The 23,541-nt window shown below is 35.4% G+C and overlaps 1 protein-coding gene across 1 annotated transcript in view; it reads left to right on the top strand.

The window, feature by feature from the left end:
• The window catches only part of Pde3b (phosphodiesterase 3B), a 134,685-nt gene that overhangs the window by 87,570 nt on the left and 23,574 nt on the right, over nt 1-23,541 (top strand). The window contains exons 3-9 of the mRNA XM_052200869.1: nt 712-960; nt 3,810-3,949; nt 9,552-9,658; nt 11,474-11,684; nt 12,226-12,299; nt 19,925-20,064; nt 21,178-21,315. Coding sequence (XP_052056829.1) covers nt 712-960; nt 3,810-3,949; nt 9,552-9,658; nt 11,474-11,684; nt 12,226-12,299; nt 19,925-20,064; nt 21,178-21,315 — 1,059 coding nt within the window. The remainder of the gene's footprint in view (nt 1-711; nt 961-3,809; nt 3,950-9,551; nt 9,659-11,473; nt 11,685-12,225; nt 12,300-19,924; nt 20,065-21,177; nt 21,316-23,541) is intronic.

Genomic DNA, 23,541 nt, shown 5'->3' with positions numbered 1-23,541 from the left:
TTAAATATAAAAGAAAAAGAAAATTAAAAACGTAGTGGTTTTAAAAGTACTTTTAATATAATCATGGACCAAAATTCAATAAGATCTTTTTAATAAGGATGGCTTGATTTTTTTCACATAAATGTACAACCTGATGTATTTTCTCATACTGAAGAATTAACATTCTCTCAGGCCATCTTTGATCATTCTTATGTAATAATTTCAGAGATGCTTAATACTTACTTTTATTGAAATTACATAACATGAGCTCATACACCTTTATTTAGTTCTGATATGTAGGAGGATAGTATTTTATCTAGCTGTCTGTGGAAGCAGTATTACTCTCAATAAGAGAGAGACTAGTTGGCATCAGACTACCTCTGGCCTAAAACTATAAAAGCTGAACTAAATACTACAGCATACATTCAAGACAACACAGCACGACCAAGTGTCGAGAGCATGGACGACTCATAGTTAAGGCAGAAGAGAGACATGAACTCAAAGGAAGGAGCAGAAGTGCTCTCTCCTCCAGCCCCTTTGTGCTAGACTGCAGCCGCAAGGTAACAATAGAACATCCTCTGGAGAGTCACAATAAGGTGCACACATTGTGCGGCATCTTAGTCTAAGGCCTGCCACCCGCAGAAGATGATTTGTCGCTGCCTTAAGTCAGACTTTTGTAGCGTTAAACTCTCTGTGTAACAAATACATATTTTTCCTTTTTTTGTTTTTTAGAATTCTGGAGGTGGAAATGGAGTTGATCTTTCAGTGCTAAATGAAGCTCGCAATATGGTGTCAGACCTTCTGATTGATCCAAGCCTTCCCCCACAAGTCATTTCTTCTCTGCGGAGTATCAGCAGCTTGATGGGTGCTTTCTCAGGTTCCTGTAGGCCAAAGATGAATTCGTTTACACCATTTCCTGGATTTTATCCCTGCTCTGAAGTAGAAGATCCAGTAGAGAAAGGAGATCGAAAACTTCACAAGGTTAAAATACAGTAATCATCCAGCCTTGCTTATCTCATTTAATGATTTATTTTCATTAAAACATTCCTGTGAATGTTATATAACAACACCATTTCTTTTCCAAGGACCAGCTGCTTTTATATCATGCTACTGAAGCTTTCCGGACAGTTATGAATGAAAGCAATTCTGTACTCACTTTTCAGTGATTCCTTCCCAGGGCTGAGGATTGAACCCAGGACCTTATATACTGGGCAAATATAATGCTTGTAGCAATTTTTATTTTAAGTATAACTGTTATATTTAACAGTTGCAATTTATATGCTAAGTACTATTTGATATCATTGTAGTAAGAAATAGTAAGCAGCAAGGATCTTAAGTCTAGGCTTATATAAAAGAGATCATATCATTAATCTCTTTTCATTTATAGAGTTCAGGAGTTATATTGGTCAAACCAAGAACAAATGGCCATTATAATAATATATTATTACTACTTAATGGTTTTTACATATTTAAAACCCTGACTCTCTTTACTTCCTGGCATTTTTATAGCTCAGTGAGTGCTCTTTTTTTTCCATAATTAGATATGGAATTAATTTTGTTTTGGTACTTAAAAATAAGATTTACTTTAGAAATTAATACATGTAGGATATATTAATTTGGTACATATTATGTTTGTTTATTGTGCTGTTATTTATTGTTGAATTGTAATGCCTCTCCAATATCTAAAATCATAAAGCTTTAAAGCTAAAAATATTTTAGAGATTATTGTAGTTCAGTTGTTTAGAACTAACCAAGAAAAGATAAAATTTAAATAAGTTATTTTTTAAAATTGTACTAGTTTATACAGAACATAGAAAAAGAAAATATGGAATTTTTGAGTTAATTTGATTTTGTTAGGTCTCAATATTAGGGTTTATAAATGTTGAAAAATTAAGCAAGGACAGTTATAGACTTTAAAACTATTGATAATCTGGGTCAAAAATAGTTAATTGATGCTTCTACTTTTAAAAAGTTTAGCAAATAGTGCTCGTATTCACTACAGTTGATTTTACAATGGTATAGATTCTTGTGACTTTTTAGTACACAACATAATTACAAACACCCAAAAGGGATGATAGTAATTAAGGAAATAATTCTTAAGCTATTCTTGAATTTTCACCTAGTATCTTTTTCTTTTTTTTAGCTGTATTTTTTTATTTATATATTTTTTATTTACATTTCAAATGATTTCCCATTTTCTGGGTCCCCACTCCCCGCAAGTCTCATAAGCCCTCTTCCCTCCCCCTGTTTTTCTTTTTCATTTTCCACTGACATTTATTAGTCTAAAGTAGTGAGTTTTAAAGAGAGTAATCCTTGAAAGTCGTGCTCAGTAGCAGGGTATAGTGGCATCCTCCTGTAACTGCAGCCCTCGGGAGGCAGAGACCAAGGACTGGGTTTATGTACTATGACTTTTTCCCAAAACTTTAAAAAAGAAAACAAAAATATTCTAATAAGAAAAGCCCCATCGAAAGCATTATCATGGTGTTATATTTAGTGTGCAGAAAAATTTTCTTGTATATTTAAAATATGATATTAAGCAGAATGTCTAAATAACTCATTTCCTAAGCTTTGTAGTTAATTACATTATTTAGAGTGTTGAATTACATTATTTAGAGTGTTGGAATCTGCTGATGAAATTCATTTAAAAACAAGGAAGTAACAATTTCGCCTTTTCTTTGTGTTCTTTAAACTCCTTATTAGAGTTTCATATCTAATTTGTCTCTGATTTTGGATAAGCATATAAACACAAAGATTTATTTTAAATCAGAAAAGAGTCTCCGAATTTGTGAAAAAATAATTAGTAAAAGGAAAGGGGATAGGGAGAAATGGTTCTGTTTTTCATTTATTTATTTATAATAAATAATATACTTTATATCCTGATTGAAGCCCTCCTTCTCCCAGTCCCACCCCAACTAGTCCCTTTCCCCAATACTACTCCCCTTCTCAGAGAAGGGAAAGTCTCCTATGGGTACCAGGCTGCCCTGGAGCATCAAGTCCCAGCAGGACTGAGCACATCGAGGCCCTGATGGGGATCCAAAGGCAGGCAACAGGGGACAGATATTTCAGTAGAAACTTTTTTTTTTTTACATATGTTACAAACTAAGAAAGTTAATTTAAACCTATGTCAAAGTAAGCAAGAATGATAGTATATCTAACTTATCATGAATTTTTACAAAATCAGTGTTCTTGTGAAAACTTAGAGTATTTAGCTTTCTTATATTGTTGTAGTGTCTCTAGTGGAGGAAATATTTAAAGCAGACATTATATTAGGTGTATATCATGGACACATTTATTTATTTATAATAGTTTAAGAAAAGTATTATTCCCTTTATGTGAATGTTTAGATCAATTGAGAATTTACTCAAAAAATTACAGTAAAATAACATTTAAGATGTTTTGCATTTAATTTAATCATTAATTTTTAAAGGTAACTGAGAACCTGGAGTTTTTCCACATTAGTTATCATGTATTTATTTTCCTTTTGCTAAACGTATAAAAAGTGGTGACTACCTGGGCCCTACCTTGTACTCTGAAGTGGATATTTAGTGTCAATCTTCCACGACCACTTTTTAGGCTCTGATTTTTTTTTTTTACTATAAATAAAATGTAAAAATTAAAAAGTGTAGTTTGTCATAAGAGTTCAGGAGCTTTTGATTAAGAATAAATAGTTAACAGTATCAAACGTGGAAATTGGAACTGGAAGTAGAAAGTTGGAAGATTTTCAGAGTTAAGTTTTGTTTTACTTGTATATATTATATTGATTTTCAATGTGCTATTTTATGTACCATATTAAAGGATGATGATTTAGCTGTTTTGGACTTATTTGGCAGGGATTGAGTAGCAGACCTGGTTTCCCAGCCCCACAGCTGAGGAGGAGCTCAGGAGCATCCTCGCTGCTGTCTAACGAGCACTGTTCAAGGTGGGACCGTAGCGGAGGCAAGAGGTCTCACCAGGAGCTCAGCGTTTCCAGGTAAACTCTTCTGGAGAACCTCTTCAGTGTAAAGCAGCCCCCACTTTTTTTTTAAAACAAGGTTTGAAGTAGTTATAAAATCAAGATAGAATTGTTGCAGTATTTTTAGGACAACATAGGTAGTAATTCTTAAACGTGGTAAAGTCTGAGAAGGCCCCAAATATAGAGACTATATTGAGCTATATAGCTAGTGTTTTAGTTCTTGTGTCTGTCAGTGGAAAAAATGGAATGAGATAAAGTATTGGAAGTTAACTACAAGGCAGAGAAAGACTACTCTAGGGGTGAATGCAGGCTTCTAAAGAGAGAGCATCGCTATAGATTGAAGTTGAACACGAGAGAAGTGTTGCTCAAAGTATTATTCCAAAGAAATGAAAAAAATCAGGGAACTCCAGAAATGGCTGGTGTTTTCTTTGGAACAGGGTTACTCCCTTTTCTGTCTTTATGTGGGTTTTTAGAATCATGGTAGGAACAGACAGTTTTGGGTTACCTCTTGTTTTTGTTAAACCTGTGTAGTCTACCTTATCAATAGTAGTTCTAATCAAGAAACTATTAAAAAGAAGTTAAGAATTTATCAAAGCTTCCATCAGCTGAGTACAGAGGATGTTGGAGCCTTTAAAAACCATATCCATAAGATGGCTGCAGTTGTCAATAGTTCTCAGCCTTCCTAATGCTTGGCCTTTTATACAGTTCCTCATGTTGTGGTGACCATAACATTATTTTTGTGGCTTTTTCATAACTATAATTTTGCTACTGTTATGAATCATAGTTTGAAAATTCTGTTTTCTGATGGTCTTAGGTGACCTCTATGAAAGGGTCAGTTGACTCCCAGAGGGTCGTGACCCACAAGTTAACCACTGACCTAGGGCAACTAAAGTCAATGTAGCATACCATATTCTTGGACCCTTCTGATCTCTTCTGAAAAGCTCCAACCTAGACCACTCCCACATGCTAGTCACGTTTTCTACTATTATGGTAGAGCATCTTTCAAAGTTATGGAAGCAGTCACTAATCCATTGTGTAGTATGCCAGTTAAGGCCTTGGAAAAGACATATTCTCCAGACTTATCATAGTTGCTAGTTTAAGATAGCAAAAATCTTCCAAATCCTGTTCCTACACACTTATTCTATAATCCGTTGAGAACTGGCTTGAAATGAAACACTGCTAAATCAGAAATCACAGTTAAATGAGACTGGGAAACTACAGGAAATAAATTTTATGAATATTAATAAATACCGTTTCCCCAATAACTGAGAATTCAGTTTTTATTCTGAAATCCATGAAAGATGGGTAGAAGCTTCTTTTCAGTCACTTATCTGGGTTAGTAGAATTATAATGAATAGAAATTCCATGTTAGGCTATACTATCTTACTACTGAGCAGGTGTTAAGCTAAACTTTGTTTAGTTTCAGTTGTGTAAAATTACACATTTGAAACAGTAGATGGCAGGATTGGTACATAGCTGTTCAATGTTAAACTCTATGTTAAGACTTATAAGTGAAATATTCTCAAATAATTATAATTTCCACATTCTTTTTTGGTTTGTTAACTTGAATTTTGTTGTGTTTGATCAAATTAATTTCTTTCTCTTAAAACTTTAATGTATAGAACAGTAGAGTAAAGTATGAATAATTTATAGTACAGAAGAATGAGAGGCTGTAAAAATTTTGTCTTAAATGTAAACATGATAGTTTTTTTTTTTTTAATTAAAAGGAGGTGTGATACAGGCCAATGGGAAATAGAAATGAGCTGAAGACTTAAGTTTCTTTGCCATAGAGAGGAATCATTATCTTGGAAATACCTAGTTGTATTTAAGTTTTTGTTTTAACTGTTCACATTTGCAGTATGGCAATGCAATTTCAGTTAAAAATGTGTGACATATTATATTCAACTCATTTTTATCTAAGTGCTGCCTCAAATAATTATAATAAAAATACAATATAGATAAATGTTCATTTTCAGTTGAGAAGTGTTTCTGATGTGCACAGATTCTCTGGATTCAGTTAACATATTCAGATAGATTCATATTTTTCAGATTTAGGAATTTGGCCAACCAAGTAATTGGTTTTATGATATGTGTCTCCTTTAAATAGACATATATCTTAAATGCTAAATATAATTTTTCTAGTATACAGAAGCTGGTATTTCTCCACACTAAATTTCTAAATGTTCTTTATACATAGTTGGACTACATAGTGTGTTGGCTTGTTTTATATAAATTTGACATAAGCTAGGGTCATCTTGGAATAGGAACCTCAGTTCCATCAGGCATTTTAGGTAAAGCTGGTGGGGCATTTTCTTGATTACTGATCAATGTGTGAGGGCCCAGCTCACTGTGGATGTTGCCACCCCTGGGCTGATTGGGTTCTGACTATAAGGCAAGCTGAGCAAACCCTGCAGGGCAAGCATTGAGCCCCATTCCTCCAGAGCCCCCACCTGCAGGCTTCTTTCTGCCTTGAGTCCTTCCCTGACCTCCATCAGTGATCGAGTGTCATAATGTAATAATAATCAGTGATGGAGAGGTGTAAGCTGATATAAATAACCCTCTCCTCTCCAAGATGCTGTTGGTCATGGCATTTAATCACAACAATAGAAAACATAACTGAGACAGTCAAGAACTTGTAAAACAGCAACAACCACCAGTCTTTTATAATATAAGCCTCTGGATCCATGCTATACAAAATTAATGCAGAGACAAATACCTTTTATCTGCACTCTCTAAGTTGTAGCCTTTAGCTACATATGGGTATTGGACATTTGGACCATGTCTAGTAAGAATAAATCAGTGAATTTTAAGTAAATATCAGAGAATTTAATTTAAAAAGTCATGTGACCGTCATATAGACATACACTAAATGATGTCAATTAATACCAGTGATACTTTTATCCAGGAAACTTTACTGTGTTTTGCAATAGCTCTGCATTCACCTTGATATTATTGTAGTTTCTTCTCATCCAAGGTTTTTGGGTCTTGATTTGAACTCAATTTTGGGTTTGATTATAGTTTCCCTGACGATGAATTTAACATGATTATCGTATTAAAGCTCTCCGAATATAACTGAAGCCAAATTTCTAATCCCTCAGATGTCTTTTTTTAATTTGATATCCATTTTGGCCTTTATTTCTTGGTATAATTCTATCTTCTCTGATTTAGGGGTTGTTTACAAAGTTAAATTACTTTGAATACTTGCTGATATTTTTGTACCCAGTACCTCATTCCACACATAACAGTTAAGTCTATCAGTAATGTTGCCCCATATTTCATCTTCTCCTTTATCATGTTATGTACACTATTTTATAGTTTTGCCAGAAGTCACTTGGGCTATTGAATTAGCCCCCTAGACAGTTTTAGTGTCCTTCACCAATTGTTCGATCTTCCTTAAGGAAAGGGTGATTGTATGGCTTTTCTAATCATTATGTTTTGGGATGTCTTACTAATACGTATAGAATGATTCTGAACACTTAGTCTGGAAGTCGAAAATCTGTTATTACCTTATGACAAACCTGCAGTCTTACTTGGAAAAGATGAAAATCAATGCCCTTCAAAGAATGAGGGCAACTGGGTTAACTAAAAACTCATTGACTTGTGAGCCACTGAACAGAACAGAAACAGAACAGAACAGAAACAGCAAAAATGTTGCTGATTTAAAAAGAGCATTGAAAATAATTTGGAAAGCTCTCTACAAGAAATCAACTAATGTTAGATTTCTTGAAGCTGTCTAACAACCAGATGATCAGCAAAAGCTATCACCTTCTGAGAAAAGCAGCTTTGTTAAGTAAGAAGTAATCTGTTCAGCTTGTGGAATTCCCCAATTCCCCCTCCCATTTTATGCAAAGTTCTAGCCATTCTCACTGAAGTCTTTCAGTTACAGTGCAGGGTTTGTGATTATACTAATATACGTCTTTAAAGACAGATGACTGGTTAAAAATGTCCTATGTAGTCTGGTGTCCATGTTGAATTTTGCTGTTGATGCTATAAAGAAAAAGCACTCACTCAAATTTCACAGTAGACAAGATCTATCATATTTTGTAAAGTAAAAACCTAAAGAGTCTATTTTTTGCCTCCCCCCCCCAAATCCTTTGAACACCTTTATCAATCACTGTGCTATATTTACAGTGAATGTGGATATAAAAAAGACACAGAGCCCCAAAAAACTCACAAATCAACGAGAGAAATTAATCTCTAGGGACTGGGCAAATGGCTCAGTGAAAAAAATGCTTGCTATACTAGTGTAAGGGTCTGAGTTTGGGTTCCTAGCATCTATATAAATGCTGGGTTGGAGGTTTGTTTATAATTTTAGCACTCAGTCAGCGGAGAAAAGGTATCCTGAGATCAACTCATTAGCTAGACTAGCCTTATTAGCAAGCTTTGGGTTTCATGGTAAGACTGAGTGAGGTTGAGAGCATTCAGTCAAGATTTCATATGCCAGCCGCAAGCCTGCTCACACATGCTTATACATATGCAAGTATACCTTCCTGTGAACACATACATGTGCCCACACACATGAACATGCATACACCACACAAACATTCAAAAAATCTTTAAGCATTAAAATTATGAATAATATGGGAGCATTTATAATAGAAATATAAATAAATAGTCTGAGGTCAAAAGTAGCTCCTTGTTGAGTAAATGGAGTTAGAAAGAGCAGGAAGGATGTATGGAGCTGGGAGGAGCTTACTTTTACTATATCAATAAAAATTGAAAGCAAGTAGACCGAGAATGCAGTCCTAAGACCTGCTCAACTGCTGTGCATACTTGTAACTATTTAGAAAAATGACTGCTAAATAAGTGACTTATAAGAGTGGCAGTCAGTATATGTTCAAGGTCATATCTGGAGACAACTTATAGAAGAAAGTAGGCCAGTCAATATATAAAGAAAAGAAGATGCAACACCTATGTGTTTCATATACTTTTCAACAGATATCATATATTTTATGGTATACTGTGCTTAAATATAGGCAGTACATGATCCATATTTAATTTGTTAGTGAAAGCTGTAGAACCTATAGTAAATATTTCAGTTCTATAAATCGACTAGGCTAACAATGGTGTCCCTGAGAAAGGGGAACAGGAAATAAGAAAAGCTTAATTTTAGGCCAGTGGTTCTCAGTGAGGACCTTGGATCAGCAAACCTGTATCATCTGAAACCTTGTTAGAAAACCATATTAACTAGGCCTAGCCAAGACTTACCAAATTGGAAACCGTGGGGATGGAAGCAGTCTGTTTCAAGAAGCTGTCCAGGTGATAACTTAACCTTCAGAATGATTAATAGACTATACCTGCAGGCCTGGACCTGCACCATCATGTTTTGTGAGAAGCATCCTGAGGAAACTCTCTTGTGCCAGTTTAGAGAATTCACAGACTTCTTTGCTATTGCATCAGCATTGAGAAATTGCATCAGAAATATTATGAACAAAAAAGTCAGAAGCATTTATTATTTTGCTCTTTTTAATAGAAAAGCTTTACTGGATCTCCACTAGGTCTGAGGCAGAAGTCCTATATTAGAGTGCAGAAGTACTAATTTGCTAATTGATTTGCAAAGAGAAAATAGGGGGAAAAAGGAATTTTTATGATTAAAAATTCTTCTTTTTCTTTTTTTAAGTTATGGATGCCACCTAAATGGGCCTTTTAGTTCAAATCTTTTGACATTTCCAAAGCAGAGGTCGTCGTCTGTGTCACTGACACACCATGCAGGTCTGAGAAGAGCTGGTAAGAAATCATCCTGTTTTTACAAGTACTCTTACTGTTGGATAGGTTGACCTTGCACCCTTGGGCTCTTTCTACCTCAGCCTTTCACGTAGTTGGAACTTAGGTGTACATCATCTTATCTGGCTTACAAATGATTCTGTTTTTAATTAGACGTTGGAACCCTCAAACCATATGGCAACATACATTTCATTTCACAAATTTTGAATATCATATACTGTGTTAACATGATTAAGCCATTTGTGTTGTCCATTTGTTAGTTCACACAGTAAACAGATTTTCAACATCTGTGTACTATATACTTTGATAGATTTAGCATTTCAATAGAACATAAAGAATTATTTTATTGACTTGAAATAGGTAGAGATCCAGAACAAGAGAATTTAGAAGAGTGTATTGATTTTATAAAATTATAATTGTGGTAAATTATTTAGTATGAGGGTAGAAAATTCCATGCCTACAACCTAACAGTTATAGGCAGTCTCTGGATGGCCTTTCCTTCAGACTCTGCTCCACTCTTTTCCCCTCTATTTTCTTTTGACAGGTAGAATTCTGGATTACTTTTTTAGGTGTGTTGGTGGCCCCATCCCTCAACCGGGTGTCATGCCTATACACTGGATATGATTTCTATAGGTTCTATCTTGCCTTTGTTGGTTATTTTGGCTAATTTCCTCTCTGTTGGGTCCTGGGAACCTCTTGAGTCCCTGGCATCTGGGAGTTTCTAGTGGCTATGCCTTGTTCCCCCTTCCCCACTGCTACACACCTCCTTTCAAATTCCTGACCCTCTGTACTTCTCTCCCATCTCCCTCATCTGAACTGGCCCCCCTTTTCCTCCCCCTCTTCTCTCCCTCCCAGATCCCTCTCTCCCTCTACTTTCCAAGATTATTTTCTTCCCCTTTCTGAGAAGAACTGTAGCCTCCACACTTTGGTGTGATCTTCCTTCTTCTTGGCTTTCATATGGACTGTGAATTGTATTTTGAGCTTTTTTGTGGCTAATAACCACTTATCAATGAGTACATAACATTGTGTTCTTTTATGATTGGGTTACCTCAGGATGATATTTTCTAGTTCCATCCATTTGCCTGCAAATTTCATGAAGTTATTGTTTTTAATAGCTGAGTAGTACTCCATTGTGTAAATGTACCACATTTTCTGTATCCATTCCTCTGTTGAAGGACATCTGGGTTCTTTCTAGCTTCTGGCTATGATATATAAGACTGCTATGAACATAGTGAAATTCAACACATTTTTAGCATAAAGTAGCCTCTTAAGTGCTTGTTGGATGAGCTGGAAACTCATGGATGTCTCTATTAAAAGACATCCATGCACTAGTATAATTTTATCAGTTTGCTTAATGTTGTTAAGAACTTTAGTTTTTCAATATTGAATATTATGAATTAAGAAAAAAATTCAATACTTTTTGTCATGTGGACAGTCAAGCTTTTTTTGATAGAATGTAAAGGATAACTGATCTGTTTTTCTTTTTTCTTGCAATCACAGGCCTTTCATAAAATATGAAAGATCAAGACCAATGTGAATTCAAAAATTTATGCTGTGCAGCCAGACATTTAAAGGAACTCAGTATTTGCCTTCTCTGTGTTATTATGCCAGAGGCTGATTACTTAGTAGTGGTCAATAATGACAAATACACCAGTTACTTAAATTTTTAGACTCATTAAAGCCCAGCATACATACAAAGTTATTATCTAGGTAAATTTTTTAGGAGGCAAATGCTTCTTTTAAAAAAGCATAACAGATAGAGTGAATGCATACTCATAAATCTGTACTTATTTATATAACCTCTCTCTTAATTTTCAGGTGCTTTGACCAGCCTCAGTCTTCTGAATTCTTCAAGCCATGTACCAGTGTCTGCTGGGTCTCTAACTAATCGATCACCCATAGGATTTCCTGATACTACTGATTTTCTTACTAAGCCAAATATTATTTTACATAGATCACTGGGCAGTATATCAAATGCCACAGATTTCCATCAGTACCTTAGGAACTCTGACAGCAATCTGTGTAGCAGGTAAGTACCATAGCCACTTTGTTTCTGTTTTAAAACACAAGTTCTCTTAAAAGTATTAGTAGTTTCTGATTCTATAAGTGGAGGATGGATTAAAACCCTGTCCTCTTGATATAAATAATAGTTTTAGATAAAGCTTTTCTCAGTTCAGTGCTATTATTTTCCAGATAAATAATCTCTATCTGAGGTGAAATACAATGGTATTTTACTCCTCATATTGTTTCAGTAAATAGAATTATTTAATATACATTACTTAGTGGTTATTTTGTAGCCCCTTGTTGATTTGGTCTTATTATTTTGTTTTCAATAGAAATACAGGTTTTTAATTTAGACCCCACTATTGACTTTCAAAAGTATGTTATTTCCATTAGGGACACAGGAGTTTTGTAGATAATATCATTCAGGTTTATGCACAGATTAGTGTCTTAGGATATATTACAGTTGAGATCTCATTTAAAATTCGGGCAGATTTTCTAGTTAATGTTTAGGTAAAATAAAACAAAATTTCATTCATCATATATATTTATCTGTTTTATTCTATAAGCTGTGGACACCAAATACTCAAATATGTTTCAACAAATGAACCTGATGGTACAGACCACCACAGTGAAAAACCAGGTGAGATTGCATCAGTTATACATAGCTTGAGTTCAAGGCTAGTTTTACAGTGCATTTTTGAACATCCATTTACCTAGTTTTACATTTCTGAGGTTTTGTTTTCTATGGTGCTGGGGTGAAACTCAAGAGAATCACATGTTCTGAGTGAATACTCCACACTGATTATATCACAGCTCACACTTCATCTTCATAGCGGGTAGTCTAGTGGTTTTTACTTGTTCTCCAGGAATTAATAAGAATGACTAACAAGTAAAAGGTGCTGGGCATGTTTTAAAGAGCAGGAAATGTGTTGTACAGATGAATATAGTCTTTGGTTATGGATAGTTTTAATAAATAGTGCAATTAGTAATGTTCAAAACCTATACCACACAATTTATGTTTGGAAGGGATTTATGTAGTTTTTATAATTATAAATATAATATAGTGTCATTATGAAGCATTTTATACCTCAGACGAGAAATGCTATTGATGAAATTTTAGCTATTCTATAACTTTAAAAACATGTTATAGAACGTATAAACTCTTAAAGGCTATATCTTAGGCAAAAGGGCAACAGAGAAATAGGCTCTTACCAGTCTTTCCTGAACTATAAAATTCACTTTTATATACAACTCAACAGATTTAAAAAAATATTTGTTTGTTTATATAATTTACACCTGATAAGTTTGTATATAACTCAACAGGTGTTGAGTTTAAAAATGTATTTATTTATTTGTTTGTTTGTTTATATAATTTATATAATGTTTAAAGGAGGACAGAGTAATTCTTTCCACATGCATGCTTCCCAAAACAGAGGCAATACAACCTTGCAGCTTTCTCATTTGACTTGTGTTACTCCAACCCCACATAGATGCCAGACCGTGAAAGGCAGTCTGTTCTGGCTGAGTTAGGTTTAAACCTGGCAACCCAGTGGATTTGATCCATGAGGGACAGAAGGTCTTTTTGCCCTGTTCCCAGACACTAGGCTCCTGACACCATGAGGTACTCAACTCCATAATCCTGTGGCCTTCAGTTAAGTAGGGCAATGCCCCAAGTCCATGGTATTCTGGCTGGACTCCACCCCCACAGTTACCTGGCTACAGCCAGATTTGCCCCACCCAACAGTTACCTGGCAACAGCCAATTAGCCTGGCCTACTCTAAAAGGGATGCTTGGCCCCTCCTCTTTCTCCTCTTCTCTTATTTTCTTGCTCTCTTGTGTTCTGTCTGTCTCTTGTCCCCTGCTCCTGCTCTCTTCCCATTCCCTTCCCCCTCTCTCCATGTGGCTATAGCCAGCTTCTACTTCTCTACTTTCTCCCTTTCCCTACTCCTCTACAATAAACACTAAAACAGTGGACTACCTCTTCTTTCTTGCTACCACTTGTAGAGCACTGCTGTAGCCTGGTACATGGCGGGGGTTGGGGGAATGGGGAGGTGGGGGAAGGCTCTGGCAGTGCAGACATGGAAAACTGCTGCATAATCCCATGGGTCAGCCTGGACACATAGTAAAACCTGTGTCAAAAAATAACATAAATAAATAAAACATGAAGAAGAAGAGGAAGAGTAGGAGGAAAGGGTGGTAGTATTTCAGTGAAAGTCATTTGGTGAAAATGCTAACTCGATAATTAAATAGGGAAATGCAGTTACTACAAAGGGAGAGTCATTAGTGGAAGGGTACAGAGGAATTTGGATCATGTACAAAAACATTTAACAGTTTCTAGAAAATTACATGTAGATTTATGTGACTCAGTAGTACTACAGTCCAGAAGTATACAAGGAGAAAACACACACAGTGCATCTTTAGTCATCATAGTGCAGGTGTGGGAGCAATACAAACTCCAGGTTGTTAGTCAGTAATGTATATGACATCTGTAAATTGTGTTAGCAGTTACAGTAATGAACTTGATATATTACCAACAACACAAATTGTGTTTAGCAGTTACAGTAATGAACTTGATATATGATCCAACAATACAAATAATATTGTTTCAAGTGAATGAAGCCAGGCTCAAAATACTTACATTTGATACATACATAATATTCACATATAATAAAATATATTATTACATCTACAAGAAATTCTCAAAGGGTAAATTTATACAATGTCAGAACAGTTGATATCTAAAAGGATAATGGAGATTAACAACAAACATGCATGAGGGATGTTGTTTAGATTTTGAGAATGTTCTAAAAATAGATTAACATGATAGTTGTGTAACCTTCCATCTAAAAATATTTATCTGTACACTTACGAGTACAAGCTAAATTTTCTTTTATTCACCTAAAATTGAGGTGCTAACACCTGAATATATTTCGGCCTTTGGGAGGAAATCAGATGTTGAAAGTGAGATTATTTCCTTTAAAGGGGGCTTACTAGAACTTTGTAGCTTTCTTTTCTACTGTATGAGAAACTGGCCTTCTGAAACTTGAGAACTTTACCAGAAAACCACTGTACACTTATCCTCTCATCTCTACACTGTGAGAAATAAACTGTTGTTTATAAGCCACCAATATGAGATATTCTGCTACAGTGTTTTCATTGGACATGGTGGGCTTTCATGTCAACAGGAGAAAAGCTGAAAAAATAATATATTTTTAATAAAAAATATATATATAGAACTTTCCTGTACGAAAGACTCTAGCCCATAGGGGTGAAGGCTCTATGAAGGCACTGGCTTGACTTCTTCATGTTCAATGAGTGTGTAGGTGTTGTCTTCAGCAATAGAGCCTTACTGTCGACTTGTGGGAAGCAAATATATAGTCTTGGCCTGGGTTGTTAGGGGATTCCCTTGAAACCCCTTTGGCCAACAACTCAATTAGATGTAACACAATCCCAGGATTGGAAGCTTCATATGGTGACAGTAAATGGCAAATCAGGACTTTGCTTCCCAATTTTTTGGCAATCTCATTTAGGTCACCTTCATATATGTATATATTTTAGCAAGCTTTTACTGTATTTGGTTTCCACAGTACTCCTAAATGGCCCTTAATTTAGCTGTCTCTCCTCACATTCTCTCCCTCGTTCTACCTCTCCAAATCACCTCTCCCAACCTGCTCCCCACTTGTTCCTTCTGTTATAACTCTCATTCATCCATAACTATTCGATTTACCTTTTCTAATGATAGCTATCTGTACCCCTTAGTCCCTTACATAGAACCTTTGTGGTCCCAATGGATTATATCATGGCATAATAGCTAATACCCACATAGAAGTGAAATATACCATTTTTTGTCTCTCTGGGTCTAGGATGCCTCACTTAGGATGATTTTTTTCTAGTTCCATTCCTTTACCTCAAAAATTTCATGATTTCCTTTTTTTTTTTTTAAATGTCTGAGTAATACTCCATTGTATAAATGTACAACATTTTCTTTATCCATTCTTCTATTGGGACATCTAGGTTCTTATCAATTTTTGGTTATTACATGTTCAGTTACAGACATGGCAATTTCTTCTCTTTAGAGGACTACAACACTTCCATCCCACATATTTCTAAAGTGCATTACAATAACTCTTCCCTCATGAGAGCTTACTTATTTACTAATACCATGGATTCTCAAGAAATCTCATGCCTGCTCAAAGAGTATGAATGAAGTAACATTGAAGACTGGAAGTTCCCATTTCCTCCTCTTACAGAGTATAACCAACAAATTTGAAGCCTATGGGAAGGCCAACAGGCATTCATCTTAAAATCCAGCTCAGGCACTCCTGCCAAGAAAGCAGCCAGAATTTTCAGTTGTTTAAATTGCTAAATACATAAATAAAATCATGTAATACACATTAAATATCAATGATTTTTAAATTATATTTTCCTTTGTCAGTTTCATATACATACATAATAGATTACTCTAATCCCATACCTGTTTATCTCCCTCTCATCCCTGTTGTTCTTCCACATAGATCCTTTTCCTGATTATGTCTGTGTTTTGTGACCCACTGAATCTAAGCAGGTGTATGTTTTTAACCATGAGTAGGGAGCTTTTTAGTGGAGCCTAGTGGGGTAACTAGTAGGTAGACATCTGAAGAGATCCCCTTGTGCCCCTTGACTTTTAGAGGCAACAGGTCAGCAGAGATATGTAAAATATGTGTTGTTTCCTTAAATGTTTCTTTTAGTGTCTCCTTTTCTTACAAACAGTAACTAGTTCTCTTAATTATGGCCAGCCCTTCTCCCACTTTCTAGCCCAGCCCCTTCAAAGCTTTCTCCCAACCATTCCTCCCTTAGTTCTCCAACAGTCTGCTTAAACAGTCCTTCCCTTCTCTTAGTTTTCCCAGCTCTACACTATAAACAACTGTGCTAGCCTATCTGCTTAGCTCAGCTTCTCTTGGCTCAACTGTCACCAGCTGACGTCTCTTCTCACTCTGCTAGCCCAATTCACTTCCAACTATCTGCTAACAATACCTTCTCTGGCTCAGCTCTGGTCCTGCTGATGCTTCTTTTCTCTCTGCTCAATCTCCTCTACACCATTATCTTCCTTCTCTAGCTCGACTCAATCTTCTTTCTGCAGCAGCTGTATTATCTAACCCTACTCTTCTGCTACCTGGGCCCCTACTCCTCTTCCTCTTTCAGCCTCTGCTGGCTTTATATATCCTCCCCAGAAGTCCAAGAGGCAGCTAACACTGGCCATAGGATCAAGCAAGTCTTTTAAAGGTCCAGTTGACTAGCAGCTAGGGATCCTTTAAAGGGCCAGGCATACAACCACACTACATGGAGAGGTAGGCCCCATGAACTTCTCTCACACATTACTGGTTGATGACCAATCTAGCCTTGTACAGGCCCACCCAGTGGAAGCAACTCCAACTGTTGTATTTGTGATTGTAGTGGTTGTTCTTCCTGTCTTCCATTTCTTAACATTCCTTTGTCCTCTCTTTAATGATATTCCCAAACTCTTAAAGTTGTGTGAATGTCCTGTTTAGGGCTAAGTGCTCAAAGTTCTCATTTTCCTCATTACTTTGATTATCAAATAGTCCTTGTATTCACTGTTATTCACTGTAAAGGGAAGTTTTTTAAGTGTGAGAGTAGCTTTTGTCTGAGTATAAATATAAGTGTCTAGAAGGCAGTTTACGGTAATGTCAGTTTATCCATTTGACAGTAGTTAAGTTTTCTCCTATGGCCTATAGTCTCCCAAGTCACAGAACTTTGATCAGTTTTGAAGTTCCAGGCTTGAAATCCTTCTCATGGAAGGGGCTTCACTTGTAACCAGAAAATGATTCCTTGTCCCTTTTAAGTCATACCACTATTCCAGTAGTGGCACATCTTACCTGGTAGATTGTTATTGCAGTTTGTGGAGTTCATAGTTAGCTGGGATAGACCACTGATGCCTTTTCTCCTCCAGCAGCCTGCATAGCATGGTCTAGATCTATCCAGCAGGGCTCAACTTCAAGATGTGTGGTGTGTGGTTTTTTTCAGCAATAGGGTTTTACACTTAAAAATGCAACAATTTGAAATCAACTTCTTGTTTAAAATATCATTGTAACTGCCTTTATTTACCAAGTCTATTTGAATATTATAGTCCCCTTTCCTATATGCATTAAGTGACATAAGTTACAGTACTCTTGTCAGTACTGCAGGTCCTTTAGAGTTGATTTGATAACTGAGGTGGGTACTAGGTGTCAAGTGGGTGGGAACCATCTAGCTTGGATACACTGGATGAAGAAATGGTTCTGGTGTTGGGTGGGCTGGAGAGGACCGGGAGGTTTCAGCACTGTTTTAATGTGCATGCAGTTTGAAGCCATGACTTCTATAAACTTTTCCATGTAGATTTTAGATGTTGGTTGACCATGGGTAACTGAGACTAGAAAGTGGGGCTTCAGATAAAGAGGCACTACTGTGTTCAAAGTTTTATTTTATAAAATAAGTGTGTTTTATTTGGAAAATAGTATTTTATAAATAATAGTACTTTCTAATCTTAAATTAATATTAGCTATAATTCAGTATGTTAGGTATAGAATTGATTAAATTTTTAAATCAGATTTGTATTTAAGATCTGATAAGTTGGTTTAGTTACTATCAACATTTTGTAGTGAAGATACATCTTGCCACTGAGTTTAAGTACAAACAAGGTTTTGAACCTTCTTTCTGACGTTTAACTTCAGTAAATACATTTTATGATCTCTTTTTGATCTTTACAAGATAGTAGCTCTCTAAGTTACCCATGTTGGCTTAGTGATCAGCCAGGATTATAGACATGGGACACTGCCCTGCTTAGTGAGGACACTCAAGAACTCAAAAAGAGCCAGCATAGTAGCTCATGTCTCTCACTTCAGCACTTGGGAGAGTGAAACATGAGGCTTGCTGTGAGTACAAGGCCCAACTTGAGGTATATATTTACAGTTATAGGCCAGCCCATGTTATAAAGTGAGATGCACGCGCGCGCGCGCGCGCGCGCACACACACACACACACACACACACACACACACACACACGCACACACACATGCACACTCACACACACACATTACCTCCAATATACACACATACACACAAACAAAAAAAACCTAGGTTTATTTTTAAAAAATTAGCTAGGCCTATAGTGTGGATGAGGTCTCAGTAAGTAAACAGAACAAAAGTTTCAAAATCCTATTTATTGAAGAGCATACAGAACATAAGTTTAAAGCTTGATGAATTTTTATACATTGTACAATCTGTACCCAGATCTAAAAACTAAATGTTATCTTGAAATTTCCCTTTATGCACCCTTGCAGCTGTACCCCTAAGGTAAATGACTTCCCTGTCTTTCAGTGCTCATGTACACCACTCATGCATATCACAAAAACTTTTAAATGTATCATGTGTTTGTGAATGATGTCAGGTTTAGGGTGGGGGGGCCTTCATTCCATAGTATGCATGTGGGCATCAGGCAATGTGCTAAGTTGGTTCTCCTTGCCATCTTTATATGGATTCCAGGGATTAAACTAGGTTGCCAGGCTTTGTGACAGGCATGGCCAGCTCACTGGGTGAAATAACAGTTTTGAAATTTTTAAAACGAATTTCATAAGGAGAATAACAAGGCGCAAACTTTCTTCATTAATCATTTTTGTGTTTATGAACTCACATCGTATGTAATTATATTTATTCTTGTTGCTTACTAGCGTATGAATTTCTCACAGGAAAATTACATGTTTAGGGTATTATAAATAAGACAAAAACTGTTTAAAACATGTAAATAAATACTTTTTGGCTACTGATGTTATAACTTGTCCATATAACTTGAAAAACAGAATATTGTTGATTAAATAAACATAAATAACTAAGAATTTGTCATTTTGTGATGGTTTACATATTTCTTAATTGTGTTCACATATAATTATGAATTTAGAATTTTTGTTTCATAATCTCATATAAGGATTATTTATACCAAATTGGCAAGAAGTGTCTGTTGATAGGGACTATCCTCTTTTGTTTTTCACTTTTATAAAGATATCAACCCTTTTCTGTTATCAGTGAGTAAATGTGAAGTATTTGTGTTGTCTGTGCATAAGACCCCTGTATACAGAGTCAGCAAGATAGAATCTGTGGTGTGAATAAATGCTTCAACCTGGAATACAGTTCTCTCTATTAGATTAGTTTTACATCAGTGACCAGGTTTTGTAATAAAGCTACATATTTAAGGCACATTTAATTTCTATTTATTACTATATATATTTTTGAAAGGTGAAGAAGACAGCAGTGTTTTCTCAAAAGAACGATTGAACATTGTGGAAACTCAAGAAGAAGAGACAGTGAAGAAAGACTGCAGGGAATTATTTTTGGAAGGTGATAATCACCTAATGGAAGAGGCACAACAACCAAATGTAAAAGATACTTTCATATCATTATGTTAAAGTGAAATATGACACGAGTTAGTACTGGCTTCATTATTTTTAAAGAGAATGTAATTTTTCATATAATGAAAATTTAATTTTCTTACTGAGAAATCACAATTAATGAAATAATGCTTGGGTTATGAATAACAGTTCTAAGTGAATTACCCATGAACAAAAAGATTTACTTTTTTATGAAAAATTTATTTAATTTTATAGTAGATATATTTCATTCTGTTATTTCTTAATTATATTTTTAAAATGCAGAGACATGTACATAATTATTAAAAACTGAAGAGAATAATTATTTACATGGGTTAGCAAGTTGGCTCAGTTGGTAAAGGTGCTTGCTGACAAGCCTAATGATCTGAGTTCAATCCCTGAATCCACATGGTGGAAGGAAAGAACTATAACTTTGAAAAATTATCTTTTGACTTTCATAGACACACTGTCACATGTGTGAATGCACACACACAAAATATTAAAAAAAGAATAATTACTTCTAGTAGTACCATTTTTCCTCAAGTTCAGTATTGAAATTTGTAAGATAAAATCCTATTCACTTATTTGGGGATACTATTGTAGTAAGAAGTATTACTGTTATGATCAAGGGTTCTTTTTTTCTTATGCTTTGTTACATATAATATTTAAAATGAAAATAATAGATTTTAGATTTACATAGTCATTTGAAATAAGCTAAATTATATATTATATTATGATAATTAATATATATGATATGATATATGATAATGAATAATATATCATCAACCTCCTGATGCTAAGATGTGTTTAAAGTCTTGATAGGGCATTTAACAAAGAGAAGAAATACAAGTGAAAGAATATTTGAGAAAACCACTACATAAACAATGCCTAACTATTGTTAATGTTTAGTCTTTAGCATTCTCATTTAGATATGGATTTTAAAATATGTATGCTCACACAGATAACATATAATACTAAATTTTTAAAAGATACTTTTATATTGACTGTATATTAAAATGATAATATTTTAGATGTATTTATTTAAAGAAAATATATGGCTTAAGTTCCCTGAAAAACAAATATCTGTAAAAGATGAATTTTTTTGTTTTCTCCTTTGTTCAGATTGACCAGGAAGTGTCACTGGACCCGATGTTAGTAGAAGATTATGATTCATTAATAGAAAAGATGAGCAACTGGAATTTTCAGATTTTTGATCTTGTAGAAAAGATGGGAGAAAAGTCAGGAAGAATTCTCAGTCAGGTTTGTCTTCATATCTCTATTTTATTACTATATTGTTTCAGATATTGAAATAAGCAAAACCTACATAATTTTACTGGTTTAAGTACAAGTTCAGAAATGGCATTGTCAATAAATTTATCTTTCAAGTAGCCTTCAAAACATACAGTTAAATGTATATGATACAAATGTGTTATATATTCTATGCTATTATTGATATGCAAAATGTATTTGTCATATTAAAATATATGTGAAAATAATTAATTTGAGTATATTAATGAGATTTAAGCTCAGCTAATATAGTAATAAAGATCTGCCTTTTCTTGACTCTTGAGATTCGTAAGGACCTGAAAGATGATTTTATTTTAAGTACTAAAATGTGAATATTACTTGTTTACTTTTCCTACCTAGAGCTTGGGTTAATTGTTCATTTCATAAATGGACCAAGAGTTAGAGTTTTTCCTAATCATTCTGTATAACAATTGACCTTCCTATATAAAGCAATTTTAATTATGCATCATGGCTGCTCTGATCACATCCAAAGACCCTCTAGGTATGTGTGATCTGGCTGAAATGCAGACATGTCTTTAGTATACACCTTTAATCCCAAACAATGATGTCTAATTGAGGGGCAGTACAAAGTGATGAACCAGACAAAATTTGACAGAACAAGTCAGAGATAGGATATGCCCAACTCGTAGGAGAAAAGCTGTTTAAGAGCAGTGCTAGGACAGTGAAGGTTATTTAGTAAATTTATCAGTGAGTTGGAAGTTGAGTCAGTTGAGAAACAGTTCAGTTCAGTTGAGTGGAATTATGTTTGGTACAGGTCAGTCACTTGGTCGGTGAGTTGGGAGCTAGTGCAGTGAGCACAGTGCAGTGAGTGCAGTGCAATGAGTGTAGTGTAGTAAGCACAGTGCAGTGAGTGCAGTTCAGTGAGTGTAGTGTAGTAAGCACAGTGCAGTGAGTGCAGTTCAGTGAGTGTAGTGTAGTAAGCGCAGTACAGTGAGTGCAGTTCAGTGGGTGTAGTGTAGTGAGCGCAGTGCAGTGAGTGCAGTTCAGTGAGTGTAGTGTAGTGAGCGCAGTGCAATGAGTGCAGTTCAGTGAGTGTAGTGTAGTGAGTGCAGTGCAGTGAATATAGTGAGTGCAGTGCATTGAGTGTATGTAGTACAGCGAATGCAGTGAGCACAGCACAGTAGTGCAGTACTGAGAGTGGCACTGTGAGTGTGGTTTAACAAGCGCAGTGCAGTGTACTAAGTGTTGTGTGGTGAGTGGAGTACAGTGGGTGCAGTGAGTGCAGTGCACTGAATTTAGTGCAGTGAGTGTATTGTAGTATAGTTTTCTTGTGAGTTCATGCAGTTCAGTGCAGGTCAGTGAGGCAGCTGAGGCCAGAGAGTAAGAAGGAGCCATAAGACTAGAACAAATTGCCAGAGTTAGTTTGAGGCCAAGCAGAGCAATTCAATGAGAAGTTGAGAGAAGCCAGATTGAATCAGTCAGCTTGAAGAAGAGTTTGAACCAGGCAGCCAGAGTTCAGAACTAGACAGGGTAAACTCATTCAGTAGTAAACCTCCAAGGTGACAATTACATCAGGCAAATAAAAGTTAAAATATGATTCTCATTAATTCCTTTAATATTTTATCTACAAAATACAAAACATAAAGGGATACTTAATGTTGCAGGAATAGAAGGTCTGTCCATTGAATTCTTTAGGACAAAAAATATGATGAATACATTTTTTCAGACTTTTTAAAAACACTTATAAAATAGAGTTTTGCAATGTCTTTCAGTAAAGTTGGCATAAAAAGCTAAAGAGAAGTCAAGAAAAAATTGGGACATATGTGTAATAAAATTTCTTTGGTTTTCATAGGGAGTTAGGGTGATATCTTTGTTATTGTTTGGGAGAATATTTTTTGAGAAGTAATGAACACATTTAAAGAAATGCACTGAGAGATTTGGAGAGACGCCTCAGGAATTATGGGTTCTTGCTGCTTCCCCAGAGGACCTGAGTTTGTATCCCAGTGCCCATGTGTCGAGTGACTCAAAAGTTCCTGTAATACTCCACAGGAACCTGAACACGTGACCTCCTCCCAAACATAAATAAAATCAAATCAATATGGTGGGCTTGGTACCACAGTCTGTAATCCCAGTTATTTGAGAAGCTGATGCAGGAGGATATCAGTTTCAAGGCCAGCCTAAACAACATAAAGAGACTCTACCCTAAAAACCAAGAAGGTTTCATAACTCAGTGAATAG

This window comes from Apodemus sylvaticus, chromosome 1 (assembly GCF_947179515.1).
Source record: "Apodemus sylvaticus chromosome 1, mApoSyl1.1, whole genome shotgun sequence".
In the NCBI taxonomy this organism is placed as follows: domain Eukaryota; kingdom Metazoa; phylum Chordata; class Mammalia; order Rodentia; family Muridae; genus Apodemus; species Apodemus sylvaticus.
The sequence above is the reverse complement of the archived record's forward strand: the minus strand, read 5'-3'. Positions and strand labels throughout refer to the sequence as shown.